The sequence below is a fragment of the Chanodichthys erythropterus genome, chromosome 18, assembly GCF_024489055.1.
Source record: "Chanodichthys erythropterus isolate Z2021 chromosome 18, ASM2448905v1, whole genome shotgun sequence".
In the NCBI taxonomy this organism is placed as follows: Eukaryota; Metazoa; Chordata; class Actinopteri; order Cypriniformes; family Xenocyprididae; genus Chanodichthys; species Chanodichthys erythropterus.
This window is the reverse complement of record NC_090238.1, coordinates 18,939,442-18,967,401: the sequence shown is the minus strand read 5'-3', so window position 1 is coordinate 18,967,401 and position 27,960 is coordinate 18,939,442. Positions and strand designations below refer to the sequence as shown.

General features: G+C 37.3%; 3 protein-coding genes across 10 annotated transcripts in view; 2 read left to right on the top strand and 1 right to left on the bottom strand.

The window, feature by feature from the left end:
* The window catches only part of arhgef10 (Rho guanine nucleotide exchange factor (GEF) 10), a 61,087-nt gene extending 50,748 nt beyond the window's left edge, over positions 1-10,339 (top strand). For 4 of the 7 annotated variants that reach the window (XM_067367956.1, XM_067367953.1, XM_067367952.1 and 1 more), the window contains 4 exons: positions 5,985-6,116; positions 6,240-6,362; positions 8,643-9,165; positions 9,275-10,339. In XM_067367956.1, the coding sequence (XP_067224057.1) occupies positions 5,985-6,116; positions 6,240-6,362; positions 8,643-9,136 (749 nt within the window). In that variant the 3' untranslated portion in view covers positions 9,137-9,165; positions 9,275-10,339. Of the gene's footprint in view, positions 1-2,460; positions 2,582-5,984; positions 6,117-6,239; positions 6,363-8,642; positions 9,166-9,274 lie in introns of those variants that run through there. The other 3 variants (XM_067367954.1, XR_010892539.1, XM_067367957.1) reach the window with 3 other exon arrangements.
* Positions 10,340-12,123: 1,784 nt separating this feature from the next.
* Positions 12,124-19,141, top strand: LOC137006883 (kelch repeat and BTB domain-containing protein 11). 2 transcript variants are annotated; one of them, XR_010892541.1, is made up of 3 exons: positions 12,124-12,507; positions 13,222-15,797; positions 18,836-19,141. XR_010892541.1 is itself a non-coding variant. In XM_067368021.1 (2 exons), exon 2 carries the CDS (start codon positions 13,529-13,531, stop codon positions 15,641-15,643), a length of 2,115 nt encoding a protein of 704 aa, XP_067224122.1. In that variant the 5' UTR covers positions 12,124-12,507; positions 13,222-13,528; the 3' UTR covers positions 15,644-18,531. The 2 variants fall into 2 exon arrangements, 1 of the variants encoding a protein (XP_067224122.1); XM_067368021.1 differs by lacking the exon at positions 18,836-19,141 and having other exon boundaries at positions 13,222-18,531.
* A 489-nt stretch (positions 19,142-19,630) lies between these two features.
* Positions 19,631-26,658, bottom strand: ppie (peptidylprolyl isomerase E (cyclophilin E)). The gene is made up of 10 exons (XM_067367876.1): positions 26,588-26,658; positions 26,269-26,367; positions 26,105-26,148; positions 25,824-25,850; positions 25,649-25,730; positions 25,440-25,543; positions 25,138-25,261; positions 23,530-23,715; positions 20,605-20,747; positions 19,631-19,979 (listed from the first exon to the last, which is right to left on the bottom strand). The coding sequence occupies exons 1-10, from the start codon at positions 26,616-26,618 to the stop codon at positions 19,911-19,913; spliced, it is 909 nt and encodes a 302-aa protein (XP_067223977.1). The 5' UTR covers positions 26,619-26,658; the 3' UTR covers positions 19,631-19,910.
* Between the last annotated feature and the right edge of the window lie 1,302 nt (positions 26,659-27,960).

Genomic DNA, 27,960 nt, shown 5'->3' with positions numbered 1-27,960 from the left:
GGAAACGGTCTGCATTGAGACATCAGCATTAAGAATGACTTCCTATGTGAGAGAATCAGGGTGTGTCTCTGACCGCAACTGTAGTTCCCTGCTTACAGCAGTGCTTTAAAGAAAACTTGTGTATTTTTACATGTTAATTTCAGATTTTATCAAAGTAATAATTAGGACCCTTAATATTTTAATTTAAGAGGTTAATAGTTTTCATTGTAACTGCTTAATAGTTCAATAAAATAATAAATAAAGGTTATTTGAGCCGCTTTTTGAGCATTTAGTGTGAATTCACACTTCCTGATTCTTATCATCTTATACATACTTCATAACAAAACACTCTGAACAAGATGAGTCCTGCTGAAGTTTCCTTCGATCTGATTGGTCAGATCTTAGGGATCTGTTGGCATATCTCCTTACCTACTATTGTTAAAAGGAAAATTTAGATTTGGTGACTAACGGGTAATAAGGGCTGTGTTGGTACCTAATCAGCTGGCTTTGAAAGGCTCATTTGAACACCTGCAAGTTCTGGAGCTGCCAAATTACCGTTTATTGGAAGTACCTACAAACTATCCATCAAGCTTTATTTGGTTACTTTTTTGATCCATTTTATTCAAGTTATACGCAAAAAGAAGCATTGATTACTCTCAGGATTGCTCTGTAATGACATATGGCATCACTGAATACATCAGAATGGGTTTTAAAACCGATTAAACTCAATTGACTTTTTTGAATGGTACTGGCTGAGTATCTAGAACACAGGATATTGTCTTTTAAATTCCAGCACCAGAATCCTTCAGCTTGGTTGTGCTGAGTGTGTCAGATCATGCCCGGCTATTCCATAAGCTCTGGGGCTTATTTGTCAGGGCAGGATTTCACTTATGAAAGGCACTGCTGGTTGTCTCCTGTGCCGTGTTGTGTCTTTACTTGTTTCTGAGGTGCTCTTTGGGATTTTAGGGCATTTTCTGTCATTCTGTTGGCATTTTAGTGGCTCATAAGTGCATTTAGGTGAATTTCGAATCATCTTAAATGACAAACATCTATTGCTGCTGAGTGAAACTGACACTATAGTGGAGTCACAACCCTCAAACTGACAAAAAACCTGCTTTTAAACATTTATTTTACAAGGTAGCACTTTTTACCTGAATAATTTTTTCACTACAAAAGGAAATTCGATGTATCATGTTTCTGTAGTTGCTGAGTTTCACTTCAGTACAGCTGAATGCAATTGTTTCGCATGGCTAGCACCTCAGACAGAGAGAACATAAAACCCTTTTTAGTTCGATTTGTGTTCAGTAACGCAAGGGCAGATTTTAGGATGAGGGCTTTGTTGCATAATTCCTTTGTGTTGTGTCCTGACCTTGAAGAGATGGAGACTGTCACATGTCACTTTGGCTGTATTATGCTCTCTTATGTAACATTTGCTGAAATTGCTGGCAGACATGATCATGATCCCTTCGTCTGGTAATGGATATTATAACTGGTAAAAAATGTGTTGTTTGCGTTTCATATGTTCTGGTGTTCGTTTGTTATATTACAAATGTACCAAAGCTCTTAGTTTTCATTCTCTTTAGTCTGAGATGCAGAACAGTCATCCTCTGTCGAGCGTGGAGTGAGAGTCTTGAAATGCATATTATGGCATTCATAAAAATTAATGAGACTGATATCAGTGTGTGTGTTTGTGTGTGAAGGTACAGACAGTGGTCTTTGTTTCTGATGGCTTTGTCTCTTGTGACCTAAAAACTCACTCATGTGTACAGTAATGGCACAAACAAAGCAGCCACCACAAAAACAGCTGCATTGACTCTTGGGGTTCAAATAGTACTTCATTATCACATAAATGATGTATGGACAATATGTTTAATTTTTTTTTTTATTTAGGTTTAGAAACTCTTTTAGTCCTGTTAGTGGTTAATGTTTGGACAGATGCTTTTTTATTAATGCTTTGGTGTCAAACTTTTTTTGCAAATTTAGATTGTCCACCATCCTGTTAGATTAGCTTTAATGCTTATATTATGCATTAAAAATGGCATCATTATGATTTCATTTGTTTAAATATTATGAATAAAATAGGTTACAGAAAAAAATTTAATGTTGCTAATCAGATCAGACACACACACACACACATCAGCACATAGTTTTCTGAACTGATCATCATGTTCTACTACATCAATCATGTTCTTGACATGATGTATAATAAAGTGTGTCAGTCTTTTGATGGTGATACAAAGACATCAGCTACAATATCACTCAACCAGCAGGTGATTAACTGACGACAACAGCTTGGCTTAGATTAAACATTACAGCTACAGTCATTATATTAGAAAAACATGAATTAAATGATAATCATTGTTATAATAACAATAATGAATGTTATTATCATGATTTTTATTAATATTACATAAAGGTTGAATAGGATGAGATGTATTAAACAGCTCAATGCCATGTACATGTCTTTCTGTCCCTCTTCAGAAGGTCAGACTGGAGACACACATACACATGCAGCCCACAGCTAAATCTATTCTTGGATGTTGGAGATGTTCAGCTACACCACATCAGCCAGCTAAGATAAATGTACCACAGGCTTTTTTTTTTTTAATAAACAAAAAAGAACCTCTCTTTTTGTTGTTTGCAGGGTCACAGATAAAACTGGTTGCTTTTATGCATATTGACAATTAAGCTATCTAAGCTAGGTCTTTCTCCATCAGCCATTAGGTGGACTGAACAGTTGTTGACCAAGTGGCCCTTGAAAAGTTTATTTGAGACAAATTTGCCTACTAATATTCAGCAGTTAAAAAAAACTTCAAAACTGTGCAGAGTAATGTTTTTGCCAACTCATTCCTCAATTGTTTAGTAACGGCCCCCTATTAGAGCAGTTTCCATGACTAATGTAATGATCTGCGATGTTCAGAAATATGAGCCAACCTTTTCCTAACGAGTCAGTGAGCACTGGAACAGCTGAATAGGACATTGTTCTCTGACACTTCAAACCTGCAGTCTGGTTCTAACCAATCGGGTGTTTGAAGGGTGTTGTTAACCCATAGATAAGTCAGGGTCAAGTTATATGTTGTTCCTTTTTTGCCTGCAATTCTGTTTGCTCATGAGTGATAAGCGACGAAAGAACAGCTCTGTGCCTGATGCAAATCTTTCTCCTTAGTCACACTATTGAAATTTACAAGCACATTATTTTTCTGTTTTGATTAACTAGTCTAGTGTATAAAATCTCTTAAAGGGATAGTTCACCCAAAAATTAAAATTATCTCAAAATGTACTTACCTTCAAGCCATCCTAGGTGTATATGACTTTCTTCTTTCAGCCAAACACAATCTGAGTTATATTAAAGGTGCCCTAGATTCAAAAATTGAATTTACCTCAGCATAGTTGAATAACAAGAGTTCAGTACATGGAAAAGACATACTTTGAGTTTCAAACTTCATTGTTTCCTCCTCCTTATATAAATGTCATTTGTTTAAAAGACCTCCGAAGAACAGGCGAATCTCAACATAACACAGACTGTTACGTAACAGTCAGGATCATTAATATGTACGCCCCCAATATTTGCATATGCCAGCCCATAATCGAGGCATTAGACAAGGGCAGCCAGTATTAACGTCTGGATCTGTGCACAGCTGAATCATCAGACTAGGTAAGCAAGCAAGCAAGGACAACAGCGAAAAATGGCAGATGGAGCAATAATAAAAAAAATGATTACATGATATTTTTAGTGATATTTGTAAATTGTCTTTCTAAATGTTTCTAATGTACTGTTAAATGTGGTTAAAGTTACCATCGTTTCTTACTGTATTCACGGAGACAAGACTGTCGTTATTTTCATTTTTTTTAAACACTTGCAGTCTGTATAATTCATAAACACAACTTCATTCTTTATAAATCTCTCCAACAGTGTAGCATTAGCGGTTAGCCACAGAGCACAGCCTTAAACTCATTCATAAACAAATGTAAACATCCAAATAAATACTAGGGATGTCCAGATCCGATCACGTGATCGGAAATCGGGCCCGATCATGTGGTTTCAGACTCGATCGGAATCGGACATTACCTCCCGATCAGGACTCGGATATATATGTATTAGGGGTGCAACGGTTCTCGGTAAAAAAATCGAACCACACCGTTCTCCACTTACGGACCGCACTTGCAATGCAGTCCATCTCGAATGACGACGCATCTATTGGTTAATATGGTTTGTTTAAAATAGCAACGTGGAAAACAGACAGAGTTCAGATAATGTATGTTTCAGTCGATGGATGCACAAAACGTTACAACAACGATAATCAGAAAGCGTGGACAAAACAGTCACTCTTTGTAAACTGTTAACAGCTGGTGCCGTCTGCTCTAATGTCCAGTCATTTACGCCGTCATCACCTGGGTGTTGATAGCGCGCGAGCGCAGGTGAGACCTGAACAGCACACGTTGCTGTCTGTTTTTAAACTAACTCATTCTCTTTCAAGTAAGCGCTTCGGCGGCCACATTCATACAAAAATTGTCAACATGCCCGTCCTAGCGAGTATCCTAGCAAACATAGTCGGTTATGTCTTAAGTGAGCGTATATTAGTCGAGAAAGACAGCGCATGTGGAACAGTATATGTACTGGATCGTGCATGTCTTAAAGGGAAAACAACTATTCCTGCTGCCTGTATTTAATGTTAAATCAAACAACAAATAACAAAGAAATTACTCACTGCTCTTGACTGAATAGTTTTTGTAACTTCAATAATAATGAATCTTTATTTATTTTATACAGTAAAGATAATATGCAGTGATATTTTATATTTGATTACTATTTGAAAACTGTTAGATACCTGAAAAACCTGAAAAGCACTGTTCCTGGATCTGTTTTTCGCTCTTCTTTATTCTTTTTTACGTAGGCTATTAAGTATCGGATCGGGACTCGGTATCGGCAGATACTCAAAATCAAATGACTCGGACTCGAGGGCAAAAAAACGTGATCGGGACATCCCTAATAAATACTATACTTACGCGATTAGACATGCTGCATGACGAACACTTTGTAAAGATCCATTTTGAGGGTTATATTAGCTGTTTGAACTTTTTTTATGTTGTCTAAGGCAAGCGCGAGCTTTTGGGGCGTGGAGCACGAGAATTAAAGAGCCACACACCCTTGAATCGGCTCATTTCTAATTATGCCCCAAAATAGGCCGTTAAAAAAATGAATTAAAAAAATCTATGGGGTATTTTGAGCTGAAACTTAACAGACATATTCAGGGGACACCTTAGGCTTATATTACATCTTTTAAAAAGAAGTTCTAGGGCACCTTTAAAAAATATTCTGGCTCTTCCAAGCTTTATAATGGGATATATTACTTTTATGATAGATGGATGTGCTTTTTTTTGGCTTATTCATTCCCATTGTAAATCTTGGAAGAGCCAGTATATTTTTTAATAAAACTCCGATTGTGTTTTGCTGAAAGAAGAAAGACAAATACACCAAGGAGAGCTTAAGGTTGAGGAAATTATGGGATGATTTTCATTTTTGGGTGAACTCTCCCCTTTAATCCCTTAATTGTCCCTCATAACCCCCATGAATTCAACAGTTCCCAAAGTTTATATATTATCATATAATTGCTGGCGTAACATAATTTGTGTAAAAAGACATGTTAAGGAACTTTGGGACTATTTAATTTCTAAAATAATTATGAATTAGCTTTTATGGTCATTGTTTAGAATTCTTCTCAGTGTCAATTTATTTAATGTTCTTTACCAATAATGGGTCAAAAATGGCCGAAAGACAGTTAAAGTGTTAAATAGTGAGTTGCTTTTATTTAATCACCAAATCATTTTGAAATATATTTAATATTCACCAGATTGTGACTGGAATTCAGTAGCTATTTAATGGAAAATGGAACTTTTGATCATTTTTATTTCATTGAAATTATTCCAGTTCATGTACATGTTCATTGTGTTTGACAGATTCAGAATTCTTCTCTTTTTAATGAGACCTTTCTCTCATTTCTAAGAGCGCATCATGTCAGGTTTCCTCGGAAACCAACTGCTGTTCAGCATCATCCCCATAGTAACCTACCCACACATGCTGTCGTGTTCCTACCCACACAGCATAGTATGTGTGGATGATGTTATTATTCCACAGGGTGAATATTTCAACAAGTACCTCTAGTCATGAGTGCTTGCCACAAGTGTTTAGTAGAATGCATTTTCTCTGATTTAGTTTGCAGTGCAAGCATTCTTAAACACATTTATGTTTCCATCTTCAGGACAGCAGAGAGTCTCTGTGAGCAGTCTGTTAGTGTGTCACGGTCTGCTGTTGGTGGGGACAAATCTCGGGGTCACAGTGGCCCTGTCTGTGCCCAGACTACAGGGCATCCCAAAAGTTACAGGTGGGTACAATCCATTCTGCCATGTGTAAGATAGTTCTCCCTAAAATGAAAATTCTGTCATTACTTACTCACCCTCATGTCATTCCAAGACCTTCAATCATCTTCAGAACACAAATTAAGATATTTTTGATGAAATCTGAGAGCTTTCTGACCCCTCCATAGACAGCAATTTATTCACCACTTTCAAGGCCCAGAAAGGTAGTAAAGACATCGTTAAAATAGACCATGTGACTACAATGGTTCAACCTTAATTTTATGAAGCAAAGGGAAGAGAAGAAATTGTTGAATGAAGTCGTTATTTTTGTTTTGTTTTTGCTCAAAGTATTTTCATCGATTCATAAAATTAAGGTTTAACCACTGCAGTCACATGGACTATTTTAATGGTGTCTTTACTCTTTACTACCTTTCTGGGTCTTGAAAGTGGTAATTAAACTGCTGTCTATGTATGGGTCAGAAAGCTCTCATTTCATCAAAAATATCTTAATTTGTGTTCCAAAAAATGAACAAAGGTCTTACGGATTGGGACAACACAAGGGTAAATATTTAATGGCAGAATTTTCACTTTTGGGTGAACTAACCCTTTAAGTTATCAGTTATTCACCCTGGTGTTGTTCTAACGCTGTACACCGTTCTTTCTTTTATGGACCACAAAAAGAGAATTTTCAGCAGAATTTTCTTTTTTGCCTGTTTTGATCTGAAAATGTTCTACTCTTTCAGAAGTTGCATAATAGCGCCCCCACCGTATAACAGTTAAAACATGGAAAGCCGGGAAAATTCCGTCAATGGCAGGGAAGCGTTGTCTCATAAATTATGGAAAATTCCGTCAATGGTGGGGAAAGAGTTAAAAAAGACACAGAATGATCCCCTGCAACATGTGGCATATATTCAACGTATATTCCCAAAATAAACAGTAATTTAATGTATTATTTAATGAAATTCGTGACCTTGGCCCTCTGGCTATTCTGCATGGCTACTACACGACGTGCACGCTCATAAGACAGTATTAGTATTTCATGTCGCGGTTTTATTCATCTTGATTTCTCACAATTTGTGTGCTTTTTTTTGGGCGAGACTGGGTGAACTCCGGTGCTAATACTAGTCTTACGAACGTGCACGTCATACAGCCATGCACAGAAAACCACTGGCCAAGTTCAAGAACTTCATTGAATAATACATTAAATTTAGGCTTGTTTTTCACTAAACCCTCTCATATACCCCCAGAATACTTGGAATAAACGGCACGTGTCGCATGGGATCATTCTGTGATACTTTTGCATCTTTTTAAAAGAAATTGGCATACGACATTAGAACAACATTTCATTTTAGGTTGAACTATCCATTTAAGACCGAAGCCGACAGACACCGACAAACGCAGACAATCACCAGATTACAGTATGTAATTTCTCAGACATTCCACTTCAAGTGCTGATTCAGCAAGTTCAATTGGCGAAAACAAGCTGCGACAGATGCCAACATGGTAACACGCTGATTCAACCAAACCTGACAAAGTGTCTGTTGGCACAATGTGAATTGGCATTTAGAAATTCATTAAAACTGCTTTTAATGCATATTGCTGTGGAATTGTGTGGCAATGGGCAGCAAACAAAAGGCAGATGTTTGTTTGCTGCCCAGTGCCCTGTGGGTAATTTTGTAAGTCTGTAGCACTTTAGGGCTTCGAATACTGTAACAGCACAAATTCAGGAACAAACCACACCCAACAATGAAATTACTGCCTCAGCTTTTGATAACTACTTCCATCCAACTGTTAATGACCAGTGTTGTTATTGTGAACTAAAACTATTAACAATAGTTCATTTATTTAAATGAAGCTGAAATAAAACATACATATTAGATGGAAAAACTTAAACTTTTTAATTCGGTTATTTGCCAATTCAATATTTCTATTTTTTGAAGTACTAAAATAAAATAAATTCAATTAAAGCTAAATAGAAATATTAAAAACTATACAAAAATATATATTATAATGTTTTTAAAAACAGATGTCTTAATTTAGTATTATTTATATTCAATTATAGTATTAATTAATTTTAAATTAGTTTAATTTTATATTTTCAGTTTTCCTAATTTTAAGTTTTAGGTCATATTTTGTTTTTATTAAGAGAAATATATTCACTATTTGCTATTATTGTGTTCTGGCATTTCATTTTTAATAAAACATTTTTATATATATATATATATATATATATATTATTATTCTGCCCGAGAAGACCTTTTTTAATGCATTTGTCATTTTTGAATCTCTCTGGTTTCATGCTCCAGGTCGAGGAATGGTCTCTTTTCATGCTCACCATGGTCCAGTCAAATTCCTCACCATGGCAGTAGCAGTGTGTAATGTTTCCCAAGCAACCATGGCAACTCTCACCTCCAACACACCCAGCCAATGCCAGCCTGGGGCTCAGGAGGTGGAAGGAACCCAACTCGACGAAAACTGCTCTGGGCTGGGGCACAGCAGTGCGAGCTCTCCCTCACATGCTCCAGTTCTCCAGGACTCCCTGTCCTCCTCATGTGGGTCTCTGGCTCTGTCTCAGGGCTCTTTAGAGCACGGGCCAGAGGACGGGGCGATATATGACCTGCTCAATGAGCCAGCGCACTTCCAGAAGTCCAAGCAGACTGAGAGAGCGAATGTGAGCTCATTGTTGGTGGTGTCTGGAGGTCTGGGACACCGCAGAATCAACAGAAAAACGAAACAGTCTAAGCACGAGGAGATGGTGTCCACCGTTATGGTGTGGCAAATACCACTGCCCAACCTGTAAGGGAGAACGATGGAGGTGTACTGAGAACGGTGAGGATCAGGGTTTAGTTTTGATGCAGCTGCACAAACACCAGTATCCATCAATCTTTTCTTTCTTTTACTCGTCTCATGATGCTTTTACTGTGTGTCTTCCTTCCAGGGCATTGCAAAAGAGAGCAGTTCCATAGACTGACCTTGCTCTCAGTCATGGGCTGACAGGGAAAAAAAGATTCATGAATGAAGGGAAAAAGCTTGTGTTCCAGGAATGAGCTGAACTACCAAGTACTCGGTCAGGCATCAGAGAAATGTGTTTTACCACTTGGCATATTGCCTAAATTAAAAGATACGTTCATGAAAGTATGTCAGTACCACTGCAGTGTGATAATATTCAGGTGTAACTGTTAGAAGAAAAAAAACAAAACAGAAAACATCTAGCCATGCTTAAGCATAACAGCAGACATTTTTGTTTCATTTGTCACATTTTAAACACCTTTTTAAACATGTTTACCTGCATCTGCTCAGCTCTTCATTTAATTTCAGCTGTTTTTCTTGAAGATATTTTGTGAAAAGGCATCTCAAAACTTTTGCTTTAAGGAATGGTGCTTGTAAAAGAGGTCTTAAAACATTGTCTGAGGTTTCATGGCCTTCAGGTTGGCCTCTGTGATTGCCTAAAACCTGTGACTGAATGACTGGGTTTCTCTGGCGGGCCAGAGATTCTTTTGGATCCTAAGGTGAAGTTGGTGTCGACTGTTACCGGTTAAAAGATAAATGGCGTTCCTCCATAGTTCTAATTTAAGGTTTATGCTTATCGATATTTAAAGTTATGGAAAAAGCTTAATATTGACTCATTGTGATATTGTATATTAACAAATATATACCATTGTTTTAACCAACATTCTTTGTATATCTGTGCAAGTTTACTAGATAACCATGTTTCTTTCTTTGTTCGATTTTGTTTCACTGGCCTTTTTTATCTCCTTTTTCCTTTTGATGGACTATAACTGCCAGCTCATACATATAAGGGAATGACCCGAGAAGAAAACTGAATTTGAAGTTAAAAGAAAAGTTGAATGGATTTCTGTGAAATGCACTTTACCAACAGCAACACTGATTTTAGAGCTTATGGTAAAATTGACCTGGACATGGAAGGAAGGAAAGAAATTAACTTTAAAAAATGAAAATGTATGGTCTTCAAATATTCATTTTGCAAGGTGTCTGCCTAAAAGGGAAATTAAAAAGGTAATATATATCCCTCGACTGTGATGGTTGATTACTTAACTATTGGATGCCTTAGATATTCTTAGATCTCTGCACTGGGTGAGAATATTAATATTTATTGTAATGCATATTTTTCTACAATGTACAAAAAAAATAAGCCAGTGAATCAAACACTCCTAGAAATAATCATTTTGCAAAATGCCTTAGTAAATTAGCTTTTATATATATATAAAGCTAATATAATGTATTCACAGTTTTTTCACAGAAAGGAACATTTTTGATATTTCAGTGTTTGTAAGAATCTTGATCTTGGATTGTCATAATGAACATCAAATAAATTAGCCCAAACTTTACTCAACCTCAGGCCATCCTAGGTGTATGTGACTTTCTTCTTTCTGATGAACACAATCGGAGAAATATTAATAAATATCCTGATGCATCCAAGCTTTATAATAGCAGTGAATGGGACCAATGAGTATGAGCTGAAGAAAGTGTCTCCATCCACATCCATCCATCCATCATAAACATACTTCACATGGCTCCGGGGGGGTTAATAAAGGCCTTCAAGTATTTGTGTAAAAAAAAAAAAAATCCATATTTAACAAGTTATGAAGTAAAAGATCTAGCTTCTGCCAGACCGCTTTCTGTATTCTACTTACGAAAAAAGTGTAAAACTCTTGCAGTTCAAAATGCATACGCGCTAGATATTTTACTTCATAACTTGTTAAATATGGACATTTTTTTTACAAACGGAAGGCCTTTATTAACACTCTGGAACTGCGTGGACTACGTTTATGATGGATGTGGATGGAGACACTTTCTTCAGCTCATACTCGTTGATCCCACTCACTGCCATTATAAACGTTGGATGCGTCAGGATATTTATTAATATTTCTCCGATTGTGTTCATCAGAAAGAAGAAAGTCATATACACCTAGCATGGCTTGAGGGTGAGTATAGCTTGGGCCAATTTTCATTTGAAAGTGAACTAATCCTTTAATAGTGGATGAAACTTATGTTTGAGATACTAAGTCATCAAAGTGCTATGAAAGCATTGGGCCTACTCCACATAAATAATAATAATAATAGGTAACATTTAATTGTTCTTAAGGAGGCTGTCCCACCACTTCCTCCTTCAGAATGCCACACTTATATACTGTGTGTGTGTGATGCTTTCAGCCTTTGCAGGCTCAGGGATCTTTGTGAGTCCCCTCAGACTGAGAACAGCTGATGTGTGTATTTAGAGGGCTAATAGTGACATCTCAGTCTGACCATGTGCTGTCAGGCTGACAGACAGTCTCAACGATGATGTGTTGCTCTACGAAATGGAGTGGTTACCATAGTAACTCTCTTGAAGAGTAGTCCAGCCCATAATATCAGGATGGAGAGTAATGGTCCTCCTTAATGCGCTCATAAAACTTCACCACATTTGAGAAGGCCAGATGAAGTCATTCTGCTCTTGACAGTTTTTTCAGGCTTTTTTTTTTTTTGTACTGTGAGTAAAGCCTGAAAGGACAAATATTCCTTTTTTTAACCTTTTAATATAGAATAGTGACATATTATTTCTTTTGTTTATATATATATTTTTTAACAAAACGTATTTAGCGTCATTGATTGAGCCAATGCTTTAGAAATCACTTCCACATTTTTTTGCATCATAATGATGTTTAAAACGTTAAATGAAACATCTAAAATGCTTTAGCTCGAGCTTAAGCAGTTTTTTAATGCAATAAACGTTCAAATGCTCTTTGCGCTGGGAGTTCCCGTAGACCGTTGCGCAACATCCTTCATTTGGCCGCGCGCGTCGAGTGAACACTACAGGAGCGTCGCGCGCTTACCGCGGATTTGATCAGCAGCTGATGTGTAGAGGTTGAACAAAAACGGGGGTGTGGTTTAGATCAATAACTACCTCAGTTTACAGTAAAATCCAAAATACTGCAAAGCACTCCGAGGGCAGAGAGGTGGCGTCGATCAGATCCGGAGCAAAGAATCGCTTCTGTGGAATTATTTCGTTTCATCCGCTTCATTGAAATGATGATATTTTGTGGACGCCGATTCTCCAGTCGAGGCTTTCAGACGCATACAGTTGGTCGAGGATGAGGAGGAGGAAGAGAAGTTCTTACTGAGCTGCCGTTTTATCACAATATGGGATGGATAGTACATTCACGTGAATGGGTAAGTGGTCTACATTTGTTAAAACCCAAGACAATCTCAGACAAATGTGTAGACTCCCTGCAGCGCGGTGCATTTAGATAGACGGTCAGTGACTTACATAAGAACGCTTTGTGTAAGGAAAAGCTCAAAGAAATTCTGCCATTTATCAAGTAACTTACTAGGGCCTTATACATTTAATACCAAGTATTCAATATTATTATTTCAAAAACTACTTTATCTGTCTGAAACTGTCTAATCTTTTCCTCTGCGTTATCAATAATTTCTCTTTTCGCCTTTGTAGTCTACATTTGTTTATCAGAGCTATGAAACGGGTAATGCAACGACTATAATGAAAGATTATTAACTAAAGGCACGAATAAATCTGTGTTTCTCGACGTCTTTAAGATTTAAAAGATTTAATCCTTAAAGCTGTCAGTAGGTTTGTGAATAGTGCGCATGCGCATTATGGGTTTCGGTGTTGGTCTGTGAGTATTTGAACAGTAACTCATTTCATGCTCATGACACATTACTTTAAGACAGATTATTTTCTTTGTTGGAAGGCTAAATATGTGCTTTTCCCAAAAGAATACCACTTTATCATCACAGTTTACATGTTTTAATTTTATATTTGCAATTTTCTAATCATTTGGATTACGAGTTTCTTTGATCAATATAAATATGGGTTATATTTTTGTAATTATGTAAATGAATAACATTTTCTTCTTTTCTTGGAAGGTTTGGACCCAGAGCTGAGAACACAATCTTCTCTTGATATAGGAAAATTTTGTTTATTTTTCTTCTTTACCTGGGTGAAATGTACTCTGATGGAACAAACATAAAACGTTGTTTTGCTAGGAAATTCCTAGCAATGCTGTCTCTGAACTATCATTAACCTAATAATTAGGATCTGCCAGTCTTTCATGGGGCTCACTGGGATTAATTTAGCTCTACAGCCGGCAAAGGAGAAACTTCTGACAAACTAAGTTGTTCTTATTGCTCTGAAAGCACTAAATGAGTGACAGTCTGTCGCAACTACAAAAAGATGAACAACACTCTGCAAGACAGAAACATGTTCACAGTACAAGCAGATGTTATATTTCACGCTGCAAACCCTGACTCTCCAGAATCACCTATCCCCGCTGAAGGGAACAACAACAATGTCCCGGCTATGGGGAAAACAGGCATCCCCAGCATGGAAATACTGCAGGATCTCCAGGGTACGTGGAACACGTCAGAATCAGGAGGTTTGACTGACAATAGGAGTTTGGGACACTATGGTTCTGTAACAGGTGCAGAGTACGCACAAGACGCTGAATCGAGCGACAGTGGATTTCAAGAGCACATTCAACCTCTGGACTCAACTAGAGCACAAAATCTGGACCTCAGTTTGAAAAATATGAGTGAAGCTTCAAGTCAAGGGAATATTAGAGAAGAAACAAATGGAACAAAGGTATCTTGCAGTTTGGCGCACACTCTGTGCTTCCAACCAGAGAACAAAGAGGAAACTGACAAATTATCCAATGCCCTAAGAGATGGACAGTTTGACATTAAAAATGTCTCCTACACAGAAGACAGAAATCATTCCCGTTCAAGCTCCCAGGAAACGAGGTCACTTGAAAAAACCCCTGGATGCTTTATAAGTTCCTCTGAAGGAGCAGATCAGACCCGCAACAGAACATCGTTTGGACAGACTGGGCTGGAATCAAGCCAAGGGCTAAAGCAAAGTGGATCTGCAGTAAGAGAAGCTCTCTCTACAAAAGAAGAGCCAAATTTAGTCATAGAGGTGGGCGGACAGAAAATACAAGCACACAAATCAGTATTAGCTGAGAAAAGTGATTATTTTAAAGCCAGGCTCTCTAGAGACATCCTTAAGGTAAAAGGAATGAGCTACAAGACCTTATCAGTGCTTGTAGATTATGTTTACTCCTCCCAGATGAACGTAAGCAAAGACAATGTTGTGGATGTCATCACAGGGGCAAAGATCCTGCAGATGCCCTGTGCGGTACAGGCTGCTATTGATACCATATCCACACAGATCAAACCTGAGAACTGCTACGAAATCCTAACAATCGCCAAAAAGCAGCGACTAAATGAACTGAAAGAAACTGCCTATCGATTCATGAGCGACAACTATCTGCAGGTTTTGAGAGATCCAGCTGTCTACGGGCGCCTGACAGGCTCAGAGAGAGATCTCATCCTGCGCAAACGGATGGAGAGTCGCAAATGTCTGATGGTGGCGGAAATTAACGATGTGTTTGAACGTGTAGGAAGTAGACCGCCCAGCAGAAACAGCAGCCGTCCCCAGAGTCCCCTCTCCATCACGTCTTTTGAGGACAATCACATGATCTACTACTACAACAAGAGCAGTAAGGATTGGCACACCCTGACTGTCATGCCAGACGACATCAACACCAGGGGCTGTGGTATTTGTACCATGTACAACTACTTGTTTGTCGCCGGCGGGATCAGAGGGACTGGGGAGAAAAGCAAAGTCTCAGACAAAGTGTTCTGCTACAATCCCATTACGGACCGCTGGAGCGAAGTCCGACCCATGAACCAAGCACGATCACAGCTCAAGCTTGTCTCCATGGATGGGAACCTGTACGCCATTGGCGGTGAATGTCTTTTCACAGTGGAGAAGTACGACCCTCGAATGGACCGCTGGACGGCGGTGGCCCCTCTACCTAAAGGGGCATTTGCGGTGGCTCACGAAGCCACTACGTGTAACGGCGAGCTGTATGTCTCGGGAGGGTCTCTGTTCTATCGGTTGCTGAGATATGACCCCAAGAGAGATGAATGGCAGGAGTGTCCATATAACAACAGCAGGAAAAAATCCACAGACATGGTGGCTCTCAAGAGCTTCATCTACCGATTCGACGTTAACCGTGAACAGGGGATCAGCGTCTTTAAATACAACACCATTGTTAAGATGTGGCATGATTGTGCCTCCCAGCAGCAGGGCTGCACTTTGCCATTTCGATGCGCTGTCATTGATAATTGCATCTACTGTGTGAATAAATCTCAGACTCTTCAGTTTGTTATTGAAGAGGACGGAGGTCGATTCAAAGATGAGTCTCTAAAAGCACCTGTGGAGGCCAAAGGGATCTTATTCCCTTTCATTCTCAGTTTGCCTGAGAGAGGTGGAAGAATTGCATGAGTAGGATATTTCATCCCTCGGATGACCCTTCGGAGTCGCTCTAGACCTTGAGAAAGAGAATGCCTGGTCAATATTTATAGATTAAACATTGTCTCCAGAGAAGTTCAAGGAGCCAGCGCGTAGTGCTTGAAACTGGAATGTGTTTCTTTGCATGGTAAGAAAAACAAATGTATGTTTGGCGCCTTAAAATCACAGCCCTACTCCCAACTTTGGGAGATGAAGAAAGTCGTACATTTATAGCTCATTTGTGCAGTCTTATACTTCATTTGTTTCGTGCATTTTGTATCGGATAGTCATTTAGGTTGAACTTTGCCACAGGAATTTGCAAAAAACAAACAAAACTAAAACATCCATTTGTATAGAAGCTAGTTGACACTGCACCAACAGATGCCGACTAACGCAGACATTCCACAACCAGACACACTCCAGTTAAACGTTCAGTCGATGAACACGAACAGGCAATGACAGGGTAATGCACTGATCCAACTAAACCCAACAAATGTTTCTGTTTCTGTTGGTCGGCATCTGTTGTATGGTATGAATTAGCCTTAAAATGGCAATGAAGAGCACAAATGAACAACTGAAGCACATGGTGTAATAATGTGACCCTGTTTTCTACCAACAGATTCTATGCAAATAGATTTTAGTAAATACAAAAAAAATTTTTTGAACCACAACAAAAAAAAGCTTAATTCTAAAATGTTACTACAGCCAGGGTCAATAAACAAAAATCCTGAAGGAGAAGCCATAACCTTTACTAACATTAGAGTAACATTAGGGAAACATTAAGAGCACAAAGCACTTGACTTCTGTAACCGCTGCTACTCAGATATTACTGGATCACACAGGTGTAAAATTCAACTCTGTGCATCTGCATTACAGCACACTTGGTGGCTATTTACATCTGAGACCCTTCTGGGAGATATTTCAGCACTTTCGTTAAGGAAAGTCCAGAAGGCAAAAAAAAAGTCTGTTTCTTATTTCTGAATCATTGCCAAAGATAACAGTTGAGATTTTGCAGGCAGACAAACATTAAGATACATCCTCACAAGCAATACATTTTCTGTATGCAATATGTATAAATCATTAATGCTTTAGGATTTACCCCCGGTTTCACAGACAAGGCTTAAGCCTAGTCCCAGACTAAAATGTGTTTGAGCTGTTTAGACTGAAAGCAAATTGCAGTGACATATCTTAAAATATGTCAGTGCCATTGTTTTGTCTCGAGATGCACACCAGTAATGTTTTTTCTTTCTAAGGCATGTTTATAAAAGCCACTTAAATGTCCTAATTGAACTAACGCCTAATCCTGGCTCAATCTAAACCCTGTCTATGAAACCGGGCCTTAGAATCATACTGCAGTTAGGCATGATGTTAATGAAGACTACAATTACAATACATTATCATTCATCTCTGAGAAACACTTCTGAGAAATCTTGAGCTTGAGCAGAAGGGAAGAAAATATTGTCTTTATTGTGTTGTCTTTTTCATAAAATTCAGACTGAACCCATGAAAGAGGATAGACACTGTCACAAAACATTCATATTGTGTCCATAGCATGTAATGAGGCATCATAGTGTAATTTATAACTTAGATGTTGCATTCTATGTAGACACATTGTGATATTCAACATCCAGGAGTATTTTACTGCGATAATTGTTCACGCTTCAATATTCTCCTAGACATTTCTGGAGGATGTGGATGTTATAAATGTTTCTTTAGTGTAATTCTGTCAAAATAAACATAAGGGAATTTGAATAGGAGCATGAATGTTGGTATGATTATGAACTTGAATGTGAATGTTTTGCTGATGTTATCTTTTTTTTATCTCAACCCCATGTGCTTTAACTTTTAACAAAGGTGAACAAATAAAGACAACACCATTGCAGTAAACATCTCAAGGTCACTGACAAATTACCCATAAATCCCCTCCAATGGTTCGCTTTGAAAGTATTAGCTGCATCCGAAAACTTGCACTGACTCTGCAGGCAGCGTTTGCGCACAAAGGCACCTCACGAAACTGACTTCGGACAGACTTCCGAGGCAGTAACACGTTACGGTTACGGTTTAATGATCTACAACAAAATAGATCAAGCTTTGGTAAAAAACAAATATTTAATTACTACAACAGTAACTTCTCGCTAGAAAAGACACCAAAAGTGGAAAACGTTGGTCAGAAACGTACATTTACACAAACTGACCACCAACCGCAACTTTAAAACGCTATCTTTATGTTTAGCTCAGCTGTCACAGAATGGAAAGCACAGGATTGTGGGATATCAAAAGCAAAGGATACAGCTATGCTGCCTTCAAAAACCGATCAAATGAAGGTATCTCAGGAGACAGGAAGTAAAGCTTTGGATTCAGACGTGTCTTGATACCTTCCTACCTTGGAATGTGTCCTTCGAAGGCAGCATTTTTGAGTTTTCGGATGCAGCCATTAAATGGGAAAATCAGGGGTTTTCAACTCTGGCCCTCAAGGGCCACTTTTCTGCAGAGTTTTGCTCCAACCCTAATCAAACACACCTGAACCAGCTAATCAAGGACTTCAGGATTACTAAAAAGTTTTAAGTAGGTGGAAAGTGGACCTAGAGGGTCCTGAGTTAACAACTCCTGAACTATTTTTTTATTTTTATTATTAAATATTGTGTAACTGGAAAACTCTTCATTCAGCTGAAATTGAGATGCTGTCTTTGACATTGGTCATATGGGGGTGTGTGGGTGGGGTATTGCTTGCTGGGTTGCTGATGTGTATAAAGCTAATATTGCTTTTAAAACAAATAGCTTGATGGCTTTTTCAGTGGCTCTGTGTCAGTTTAACATCTCACAAACTAATGTTTCTGTGTTTACAATAAAATATCTTTTGGTTTCCTGGTTCATTATTTTATTTGTTTTAATTTTTCATCAAGTTTTAAAGAAATGTAAATGCAGCTCTGGGATTTGAGGAATTAGAGCATGTACAGTTCAGCTGTTGACACTTTGTGGAAAGCATTGACCTGGGGTTAAGTGCCTGACTCAAAGGCACCATGCTGATGGATGGAAAAAAATAGTCAGGACTTACCAGGACTGAACCCACAAACTTAGCGTTAATGCCTCAGGTCCTCGACCATCTTTCACCATGCTAATAATAAATAGAATTAAACATTCTTTGTAGAGATATCTATCATCCAGTTAACACTGCTCTTTTTGCAGGATATCTGCATTGTTGGGTGTGACATGGCTGCGGAGGTTTTCCTGGAGCACTGATGCCATCTAGAGGATGGAGTCAGTAATGCATTATACATTTAAGAAATGAAACTTCTTAAACTGCCAAGAGGTTCACACTTACCATGAGAACCAGATGCTCTGAATTTTAATCCAATATCTTGTGAAATGTCTTGAAGACTTGAATATTACTAGAATAATGATTACAGTATATCATTCACATTTCACTTTCGTTCATCTTCAAAACAGATCAATCTTTTTGATGAAATCCGAGTGCTTTCTGTCCCTCCATAGACAGCCTATGCAACTACCACTTTGACGCTTCAAAAAGTTCATAGATTGTAAAACTAATCCATATGAATTGAGTGGTTTAGTCCAAATTTTCTGAAGAGAACAGATCGCTTTATTTGATGAACAGATTGAATTTAGGCTTATATTTACATGTAAACATTCATCAAATCACATAGTTGTGGTAAACGGAGCTCGAGCATGATTGCTTGACTTGTGCGAGAACCAATGAGGTTTTTTTCTCGTGTTACGCATCACGTTTGAGCTTCTGGAAGAGGTTTGTTCTTGTGCGTCATTCAGGCTCAGTTAAGCTTTGGTTTATGTTTACTGATCAATGTTTGTGAGTAAGCACCTAAATTAAATCTGTTCATCATAAAAAGCGATCAAGTCTCTTTAGTCCAAATTTTCTAAACCGCTCAATTCATATGGTTTTAAGATCTCTTTATAAACTTTTTGAAGCATCAAAGTGGTAGTCACGTAACGGTCTATGGAGGGACAGAAAGCTCAGATTTTATCAAAAAGATCTTCATTTGTGTTCTGAAGATGAACAAAAGTCTTATGGGTTTAGAATGACATGAGAGTGAGTAATTAATGTCAGAATTTAATTTATGGGTGAACTAACCCTTTAAATACAGGCCATAATTTAGCAGGAGAAAACTCAAAAGGATATGTATAAAAGTTTTATTTGGTTATTTACAAAATACTACAAAAAAATGACAGGTTTTCTTTACACTCTCTCTCACAAACACACAGACAGACACACATTATGTTGATCTCACACATACTCTCCACAATTAGAGATGATTACTTTCTGTTTGGGTTTGCCATCTTTTGTCCCCTGAGCCTGAGGAAACAGTACAGATACAAATACAAAGCCATTAGAAAATGGAACAAAAAGTAATGTGAATATTTTAAATTCTGTAACTGAATCATACAAAACAGTTGTACACTACCATTTAAAAGTCTGGGGTTCTTAAAGATTATTTTTTTGTTATTTTTGTTTTAAATAAAACTTTTATTAAGCAAGGATGCATCAAATTGATCAAAAGTAACAGTAAAGAACTTATAATGTTACAAAAGGATTATTTCAAATAAATGCTGTTCTTTTGATCTTTTTATGTGTCAAAGAATCCTGAAAAAAAAAATGCATCATGGATTCCAACATTGATAATAATAAGAAATGTTTCTTGAGCAGTAAATCAGTATATTAGAATGATTTCTGAAGGATCATGTGACAATGAAGACTGGAGTAATGATGCTGAAAATTCAGTTTTGCATCACAGCAACAATAGAAAAGTTATTTTAAATTGTAAAATTCCACAACATTAAAAGTTCTAACTGTATTTTTAATCAAACAAATGCAGCCTCAGAGAGCATAAGAAATTTCTTTCAAAAACATTTAAAAATCGTGCCCACCACCAACTTCTGAATGGTCAGCGATTTCAAATCTCCGTCAGTCAGCAACTCACCTCCATGGCCCGAAGTACATCCATGCCCTCTATGAGTTCTCCGAATACCACATGTTTGCCATCTAGCCAGTCTGTCTTATCAACAGTTATGAAGAACTGAGAGCCGTTAGTATTGGGACCAGAGTTTGCCATCGACAGCTGACCTATGAGCACATAGAAAAAGAACAAGAGATCAACATCAACAAATATACTTACTGATCCTGAACATTTACGCCGGTTTCACACGATCCGTTTGCAGTACGTATAAATTATGTATTGTAATTTGTAGTACGTATGCAGTGCAGTAGCAGCACACGCTCATTGAGCTTTCACATGAGATGCGTTTACCTTGTGCTTCACCCTAAAAGTCAATTCATAATTTCTATATATATTTATATATTAAGATGCTCAAGCAAGTGGCAAAACATTTAAAGGTATAGTTCACCCAAAAATGAAAATCGTGTCATCATTTGCTCACCCTCAAGTTGTTCCAAACCTGTATAAATTTCTTTGTTCTGTTGAACACAAAAAAAATTAAATTGGGGCACCATTGACTTCCATAGTATTTTTTTTTCTACTATGGAAGTCAAGGGTGCCCCAAAGCAGCCTAGTTACAAACTTTCTTCAAAATATCTTAATTTGTGTTCAATAGAACAAAGAAATTTATACAGGTTTGGAACAACTTGAGGGTGAGCAAATGATGACACGATTATCATTTTTGGGTGAACTATCCCTTTAAGCATGACACTTCTCTTACGTGAACCTTTTGTATCACAAACAGATTTACAATCCATACCAACAGCCAATGAAATTGCCTTTCCTTTTAGGTTTAAATCTTCATCTGAAAAGTCTTGTGGGTCATACAACACTATTTTTACACCTCACTGATTAGACAAGTGTCATATATTATATTTAGTGCTGGGCAACGATTAAATATTTTAATCGCGATTAATCGCATGATTTTTCTGATTAATCGCGATTAATCGCAGCATGCGCAAAATTCAATAATGAAATCAAGAGTAGTGTATTGCGTAATTTTATTCTTTCAAAGTACTGCTGTATGAACAAAAGTGCAATAGAGAATACGAACCGACGTCACACCTCGTTGCATGCCGGGGCGGCGGCACCATTTTGACAGGATCGCCCTCTATTACTCGTACTGAAATTAATACGGATTCTTGCTTACCTTTTGTTTTGTTTCTGCCATTAAGTGGAACGTTAACATTTTTAATGGTATCGTTTGCAGGGAATAGAAGCTATTTTATCGCATCGCATGATCATTTTATTTATTTATTTATTATTTTTTCACTGAAGTTTTGTAGAATTTCGTTTACTGTGTTGATCTGTTTACCGTGTTGATCTGTTTACCGTGTTGATCTGTTTACCGTGTTGATCTGTTTACCGTGTTGATCTGTTTACCGTGTTGATCTGTTTACCGTGTTGATCTGTTTACCGTGTTGATCTGTTTACCGTGTCGCACGCTGGGCGCTCACTGCTGCTTCAGGCATCGTATGAATATCATCGTATGAATATCCAAATAAATCTATGTAATTAACACACTGAGAAAAGTCGATTCATTTATTTGTTGGAAACGTTTAAATGATGCTTAACCGAGCATATTGAGTAGGCCTACAAACTGTTGTCATTGTAATTCCCCTTTTCCATGATCACAGATGAGGAGAATCAGAGATTATGGGTCAAATTCAGCGGACAGACGGACACAAACACACTGTATTTTTATATTTATTTTAACAAATGACAACCACACTAAGCAATTTCCTACCTTTATAAAACTGTTATGAAGAAAATTTATATTAAAGTTTATATTTTGGTGTCATCCGTTTTTCTGCATGTGCTTTATTTGTAAATAGAATTTGGTATCTTTAATATCAGTCTAAGTGCATTAAGCATTTTCTTTAGATGACATGAGAGGAAACCGTTTAAGATATAAACGTGTTGCATTCATATTTTGGGCTCATTTGTGTATCTCCACACAGTATGCTTTAATAAACATGTACAGAATTGTTGGTCACATGAAGAGTTCGTTAAGCATTTGAATGTGCCCGTCAAGTTCTGCTAATTCACGTGCGCAGTGAGAGTCAGACTCGCAAAGGTAAATGTTAATTATTAAACCAAACGAAATCAAAACGTTAAAAAACACTTAGCAATGTGATTCTTTTATTGAGTGATAAGCAGTGGGTACCTTTTTCCATTTTTCTGTCCGCACCAGATATTTTCTTTTTCGCGCTGTAGCTCTCTTAGGCACACAACAACTGCTTTCATTGGTTGAGACGCGTGATGACGCTCATCCCAAGCAGCCAGTAGCCTACTGATAAACATCCCGCCCCTCCTGTGACCCATGGTTTGTGTTGTATTCGGTTGTATTATTACAGTCTATCTATGTGTATTCAAACGCAGTGAGCAACGGACTTTCAAAATAAAAAGTACGTTAACGCGCGATTAACTAATTGTCGGCGTTAATTAATTAATGCGTTAACGCGATAAAAACGCGTTAACTTGCCCAGCCCTAATTATATATTATATTATATTATATTATATAATTTTAACTGCATTATTTTTGCAACTCCTGGTAAGTGCTTTTCCTAATAAGTAATAAGATGACTTTGGAAAAAAAAAAATAGTGTACTTCAATTATATGCATTTATGGAGAAATTACTTCATTTATGTCAATCCATGTTCACTTTGACCATGAACTATGCTATAATTTCAATTCAAGACAAATTACAACAAAAATAGACTGTGTGGAAACTATTGCTGCACTGCTGGACCGTACCGCACCGCACCAATCCTGCAACGCACTGGCCGCGCCACATCCGCGTGTAGCGTGAATGCGCAAACGGAGTACAAGAACTTGTTGCGGAAAAACACTGAAATAACCTTTCAAAGCACAAATCTAACTTCTTTCAAGCTGAAGACTCATCTTACCTGGTTGGGTGTGTTTGAGGACAAAGTTCTCATCCTCAAACTTGCCTCCATATATGGATTTCCCCCCAGTGCCGTTGTGATTGGTGAAATCTCCACCCTGGCACATAAACTGAGGGATGATTCTGTGGAAGCTGCTGCCCTTGAATCCAAAGCCCTTCTCATGTGTGCACAGACAACGAAAATTTTCTGCAGAACAAACAAAACAGAAGTCCTCTTTTCAGCAAAGCACTAAACATTTCATTGGCAAACTGCTAATGTGCTAAAGATGCATGGATCAGCTCTAATGTCACCCAAATCCACTCTTGAAAATAAAATTACTCACCCGCCATCCACCAGAACCTATGATTTTCTCTGATTTCGACATCCTCAAATGACCCACACCCAATCATCACATTACAATTATTCTAATTCTCAGTGTTAAGCGTGATGATATGGCATCATATTACACTGAAGTAGACTTTAAAATGAACATTTATTTAGAGTAAAAATTCTTTGGCAAAATCACATTTCCTCAATAGCCTTATCACAGATTTTACTTTCTTCAAACTTAAAGGATTAGTTCACTTTCAAATAAAAATTTCCTTATAATTTACTCACCCCCATGTCATCCAAGATGTTCAGGTCTTTCTTTCTTCAGTCGAAAAGAAATGAAGGTTTTTGATGAAAACATTCCAGGATTATTCTCCTTATAGTGGACTTCAATGGCCTCCAAATGGTTGAAGGTCAAAATTACTGTATGTCCTACACCTTCCCTGTTGAACTTACGGAACGAACACTGTTCTGCCAGTTCTGTTTTTTCCCTAAGTTGAATAGGGAAGGTGTAGGACATAAAGTGTAAGCTTTTTGAAGAATACGGAAGGCGGTCTGGCGGAAGCACTTGTGGAAGAGATCATTTGTGTTTATAAAGCGCATATATTATATTATATATATATATATATATATATATATATATATATATAAATGACCAATGGTTTCTCTAGATAAGACCCTTATTCCTCATCTGATATCGTTTAAAGCTCTTTGTAGCTGCAATGAAAATGTAATTTTGACCTTCAACCATTTGGGCTCCATTGAAGTCCACTATATGGAGAAAAATCCTGGAATGTTTTCATCAAAAACCTTAAATTCTTTTCAACTGAAGAAAGAAAGACATGAACATCTTGGATGACATGGGGGGGGGGGGGGGACTAATCCTTTAAATTGGAATGTCACCATTTTTGCCCGAACACACAAGTAATGAAATCCATTCAGCCCAAGCAAAGGCTGGATATGGGAAGTAAGGAATGTTTTTTACTTGGCCCGCCTGACTCCCAGATTATCTGCAGTGTCTGCGGATATAACCACGACCCACACATTACTATAATGAGCTTGAAGTCAATTGTAAGAAACAGGTGGGTTTATGCTGACAAAACGATTGGATTTTTGTATGCGTCACCAGAGTCAGTCATTTCACCATTTTTAAATTGATTATCAGGTCAAAAAAGTTAAAAATTAATATGCATGGCTGAATTGTAATCAATGAATTTGGAAAAGAGGGTACATTTTCATTACATGCCAACTTTAAACATGCAGTAAAGAAATAGGAACCTCTAAAGATAGTTTACTGACCTGCAGTCATAGGCACAACGTCTGCTCGCAGAAGGAAGCGCAGTCGACCTGCAGGCTTGTTGCCAATCTTGATATCCATGTAGACCTGAGGGTTAGTTCTGCCTTTTTTTGCTGGAGGCTCTCCCTGTTCAGAAACACAAAATACCAATCGGAGAGTGTTAATGATAAATCAAAAAGTAAAATCTAAAAAAAAACATCAGACACCAAGCAAAAATATGTATAAACTGCTATATGAATACGACAACTTGTCAAGCATTAAATATAATTTCATACCAAAATCAATTATATTTCAACATTCCCACCTCCTGAGTGTTTGTACTGGCTGATACCGCAGCTGACTCCGCCTCCTCGCTCTCCTCAATGGTCTTCCCTGAGAACTTCTTCAGCCAGTCATCTTCAGACCACACTATAAGCAGAGCATCAATTAACAGATTTTTGTTTCATGGACATGCAAATAAGTGAATGAAATAGGTTAACAGCATAATCAGTGAGTTTTTCATGAAACCCTCACCTGGTCGAGAGGAGCCCTCTTTAATTCTCATGGGTTTGGCGATGTTCACTCTGATGGTTCTCCCGAACAGCTCCGACTCGTTCTGCAGAACACAAAGACGAACAGATATTAAGCATATCTCTGAGGAATTGTGACAAACTAAAACACTACAGAAGTGAGTGGTTCATTAACTTACCATATTATCGATGGCAGCTGCTGCATCCTGGGAAAAAGCACAGAGAACTTTAAGAAAGTGACATATTGGTGTATTTAAGCAGCTTTTTATGTAGATTTAGACAAAACAGTCATGTATGGTGGCTTGTGCAAACTATGATGAGAAGCAACATTGATGGACCGGAATTAATTAATGAAAAAAGATACAAGTTGCATATGATTCTAATGTGTAATATTTTCCATTTTATTTAAAATGAATCGAGGATATATTCTTAGTTGAAGACAGTCTTAGCAAGTATTCACCTCTCCCAGCTCAAACTCGATGAATGCAAAGCCCCTGTGTGTCTCTGTGGACAAAAAGAGTCAAACATGAGGGGCGATATTATTGTCATATGATATGTTAAGGTCGTAAAACTGTTTCTGTTAGTTATAATGATAACGGGATTGTATTTTGATGTGTGTGTTACCTGTCTCATAATCCAATGGGATCTGAATATCCGTGATGTCACCGAAGGGAATGAATGCAGCGTGCAGCACTTTCTCATCCACCTCCTCCGCAAGACCCCCTGAGGAAAAAAAACCCCACATATGTCAATTATTTAATATTTTATTTTAAAAAAATCACTGAACGTTCACTGAAGCTCCTATTTCATCTTTTGGCGCGTTCACGGCTACAGTGGAAAACCGGAACCACATTACTAAACATGCACGTGACTGTGAAATTAAACTAGTGCAATGTGAGAGCAAAGAGTTTATTTTGATTACAATTTTTGATGCTTTTCTTACCAACATAAAGAACACGTTTATTCGCCGCCATCTTGCTCGTAACCTTTGACTGTTTTCTTCGCCACTGCGGGTTTGTGTCCCTCTAGTGATGCGGAGGACAAATAACATCACTGACACACACACAAGTGTCCATTGTTCTATGTGGGGCTGTACGTTTTTTTTTAGTTAGTTTAGTTAAAAACTTTTTTACTTTTAAAAATATATATTTAAAAAAAAAAAAAAAAAAAAATATATATATATATATATATATATATATATATACATATATATATATATATATATATATATATATATATATATATATTTTTATATTTTTATATATTTTAAAATATATATTTCCAGTCACACGGCGGGAAACCACAGAGTCTAAATAGCTTAGTTTTTATTTTAAGTAACCAGTGCTTCCCAGAGGTTTGAAATTGCGGTGGTAGCCGGGCAAAAAATCCTCACATTACCCACGTCACAAAAATGGTCTACTACATGTGACAAACAAATAATGTGTGATTTTTAACAGTATTTTTATTTATTGAAATTAATTTTAATTACATAACATATTACATTTAATTACATACTAATATTATTCATTATTATGCATTGTAAATTATGCAAAATTACAGCATTTAATCAGTGAATGGGACACTAGTAAAATTTATAAAATGAATAATATGTGTTAAATAATGTTCTTAGTGTTTTCTTCCTGTGGGGGAAACTACAATAATTTACTATGACTAAAATGGAAATCAAATTTACAATTTATTGTGTAACCAAAGAAAAAACTTATCTTGTGACTTTTACTTATAAACAAGCCCGAAACACACAGGTACTCTTATTTTGAAATGTCCTTCAGATTCTTACAATCGTCTAAAACATTTTATATAAAGGCCATAAAGTAGACATTGTAATAATTCATCAACTTCAGTTCATTAGCAATCGCTTGGCATATATCTGCGCTTTTCATTGATTGAGAATCACTTTGAAGCAGTCTGAAGCGCTGTCGCGTGAGCTTGTAGAGCTTGTTGAATGTTAGTGGGAGTAAACAGTTCTGACGCACACATAACGAGCAGGTATGAAACGACTAGTTAATCGATCGCGGATGGTTTCATTATCTTGCGCGGCCGCGGATATAAAAGTATAAGAGGATAAAAATAATAAAAGCAAAAATGTGTCTCCGAATATACTTGGGCGGCCGTTATTATATGTGGGCGGCCCGCCCAAAGTCTATGTATGGGAAGCACTGGTAACAATAATCTAAAATGTGAACAACTAAATATTTTTATTTGAATTAATCAGTTACTTAAATGGGATGATGTTTACATATTTTGTGATCATGATCATTTATGTCTTGATAATGTATAGACTCATTAAAGGATTAG

What these genes read in the sequence shown, in the direction of transcription:
- LOC137006883 (XM_067368021.1), top strand. Translation starts at nt 13,529, where the DNA reads ATGAACAACACTCTGCAAGACAGAAACATGTTCACAGTACAAGCAGAT.
- ppie (XM_067367876.1), bottom strand. Translation starts at nt 26,618, where the DNA reads ATGGCGGCGAATAAACGTGTTCTTTATGTTG. An exon ending in CAGCTGCCATCGATAATATG is followed by an intron (nt 25,731 to 25,823) that starts GTAAGTTAATGA and finishes TGTGTTCTGCAG; the next exon opens with AACGAGTCGGAGCTGTTCGG. An exon ending in ATGTACTTCGGGCCATGGAG is followed by an intron (nt 19,980 to 20,604) that starts GTGAGTTGCTGA and finishes CTGTTTCCTCAG; the next exon opens with GCTCAGGGGACAAAAGATGG.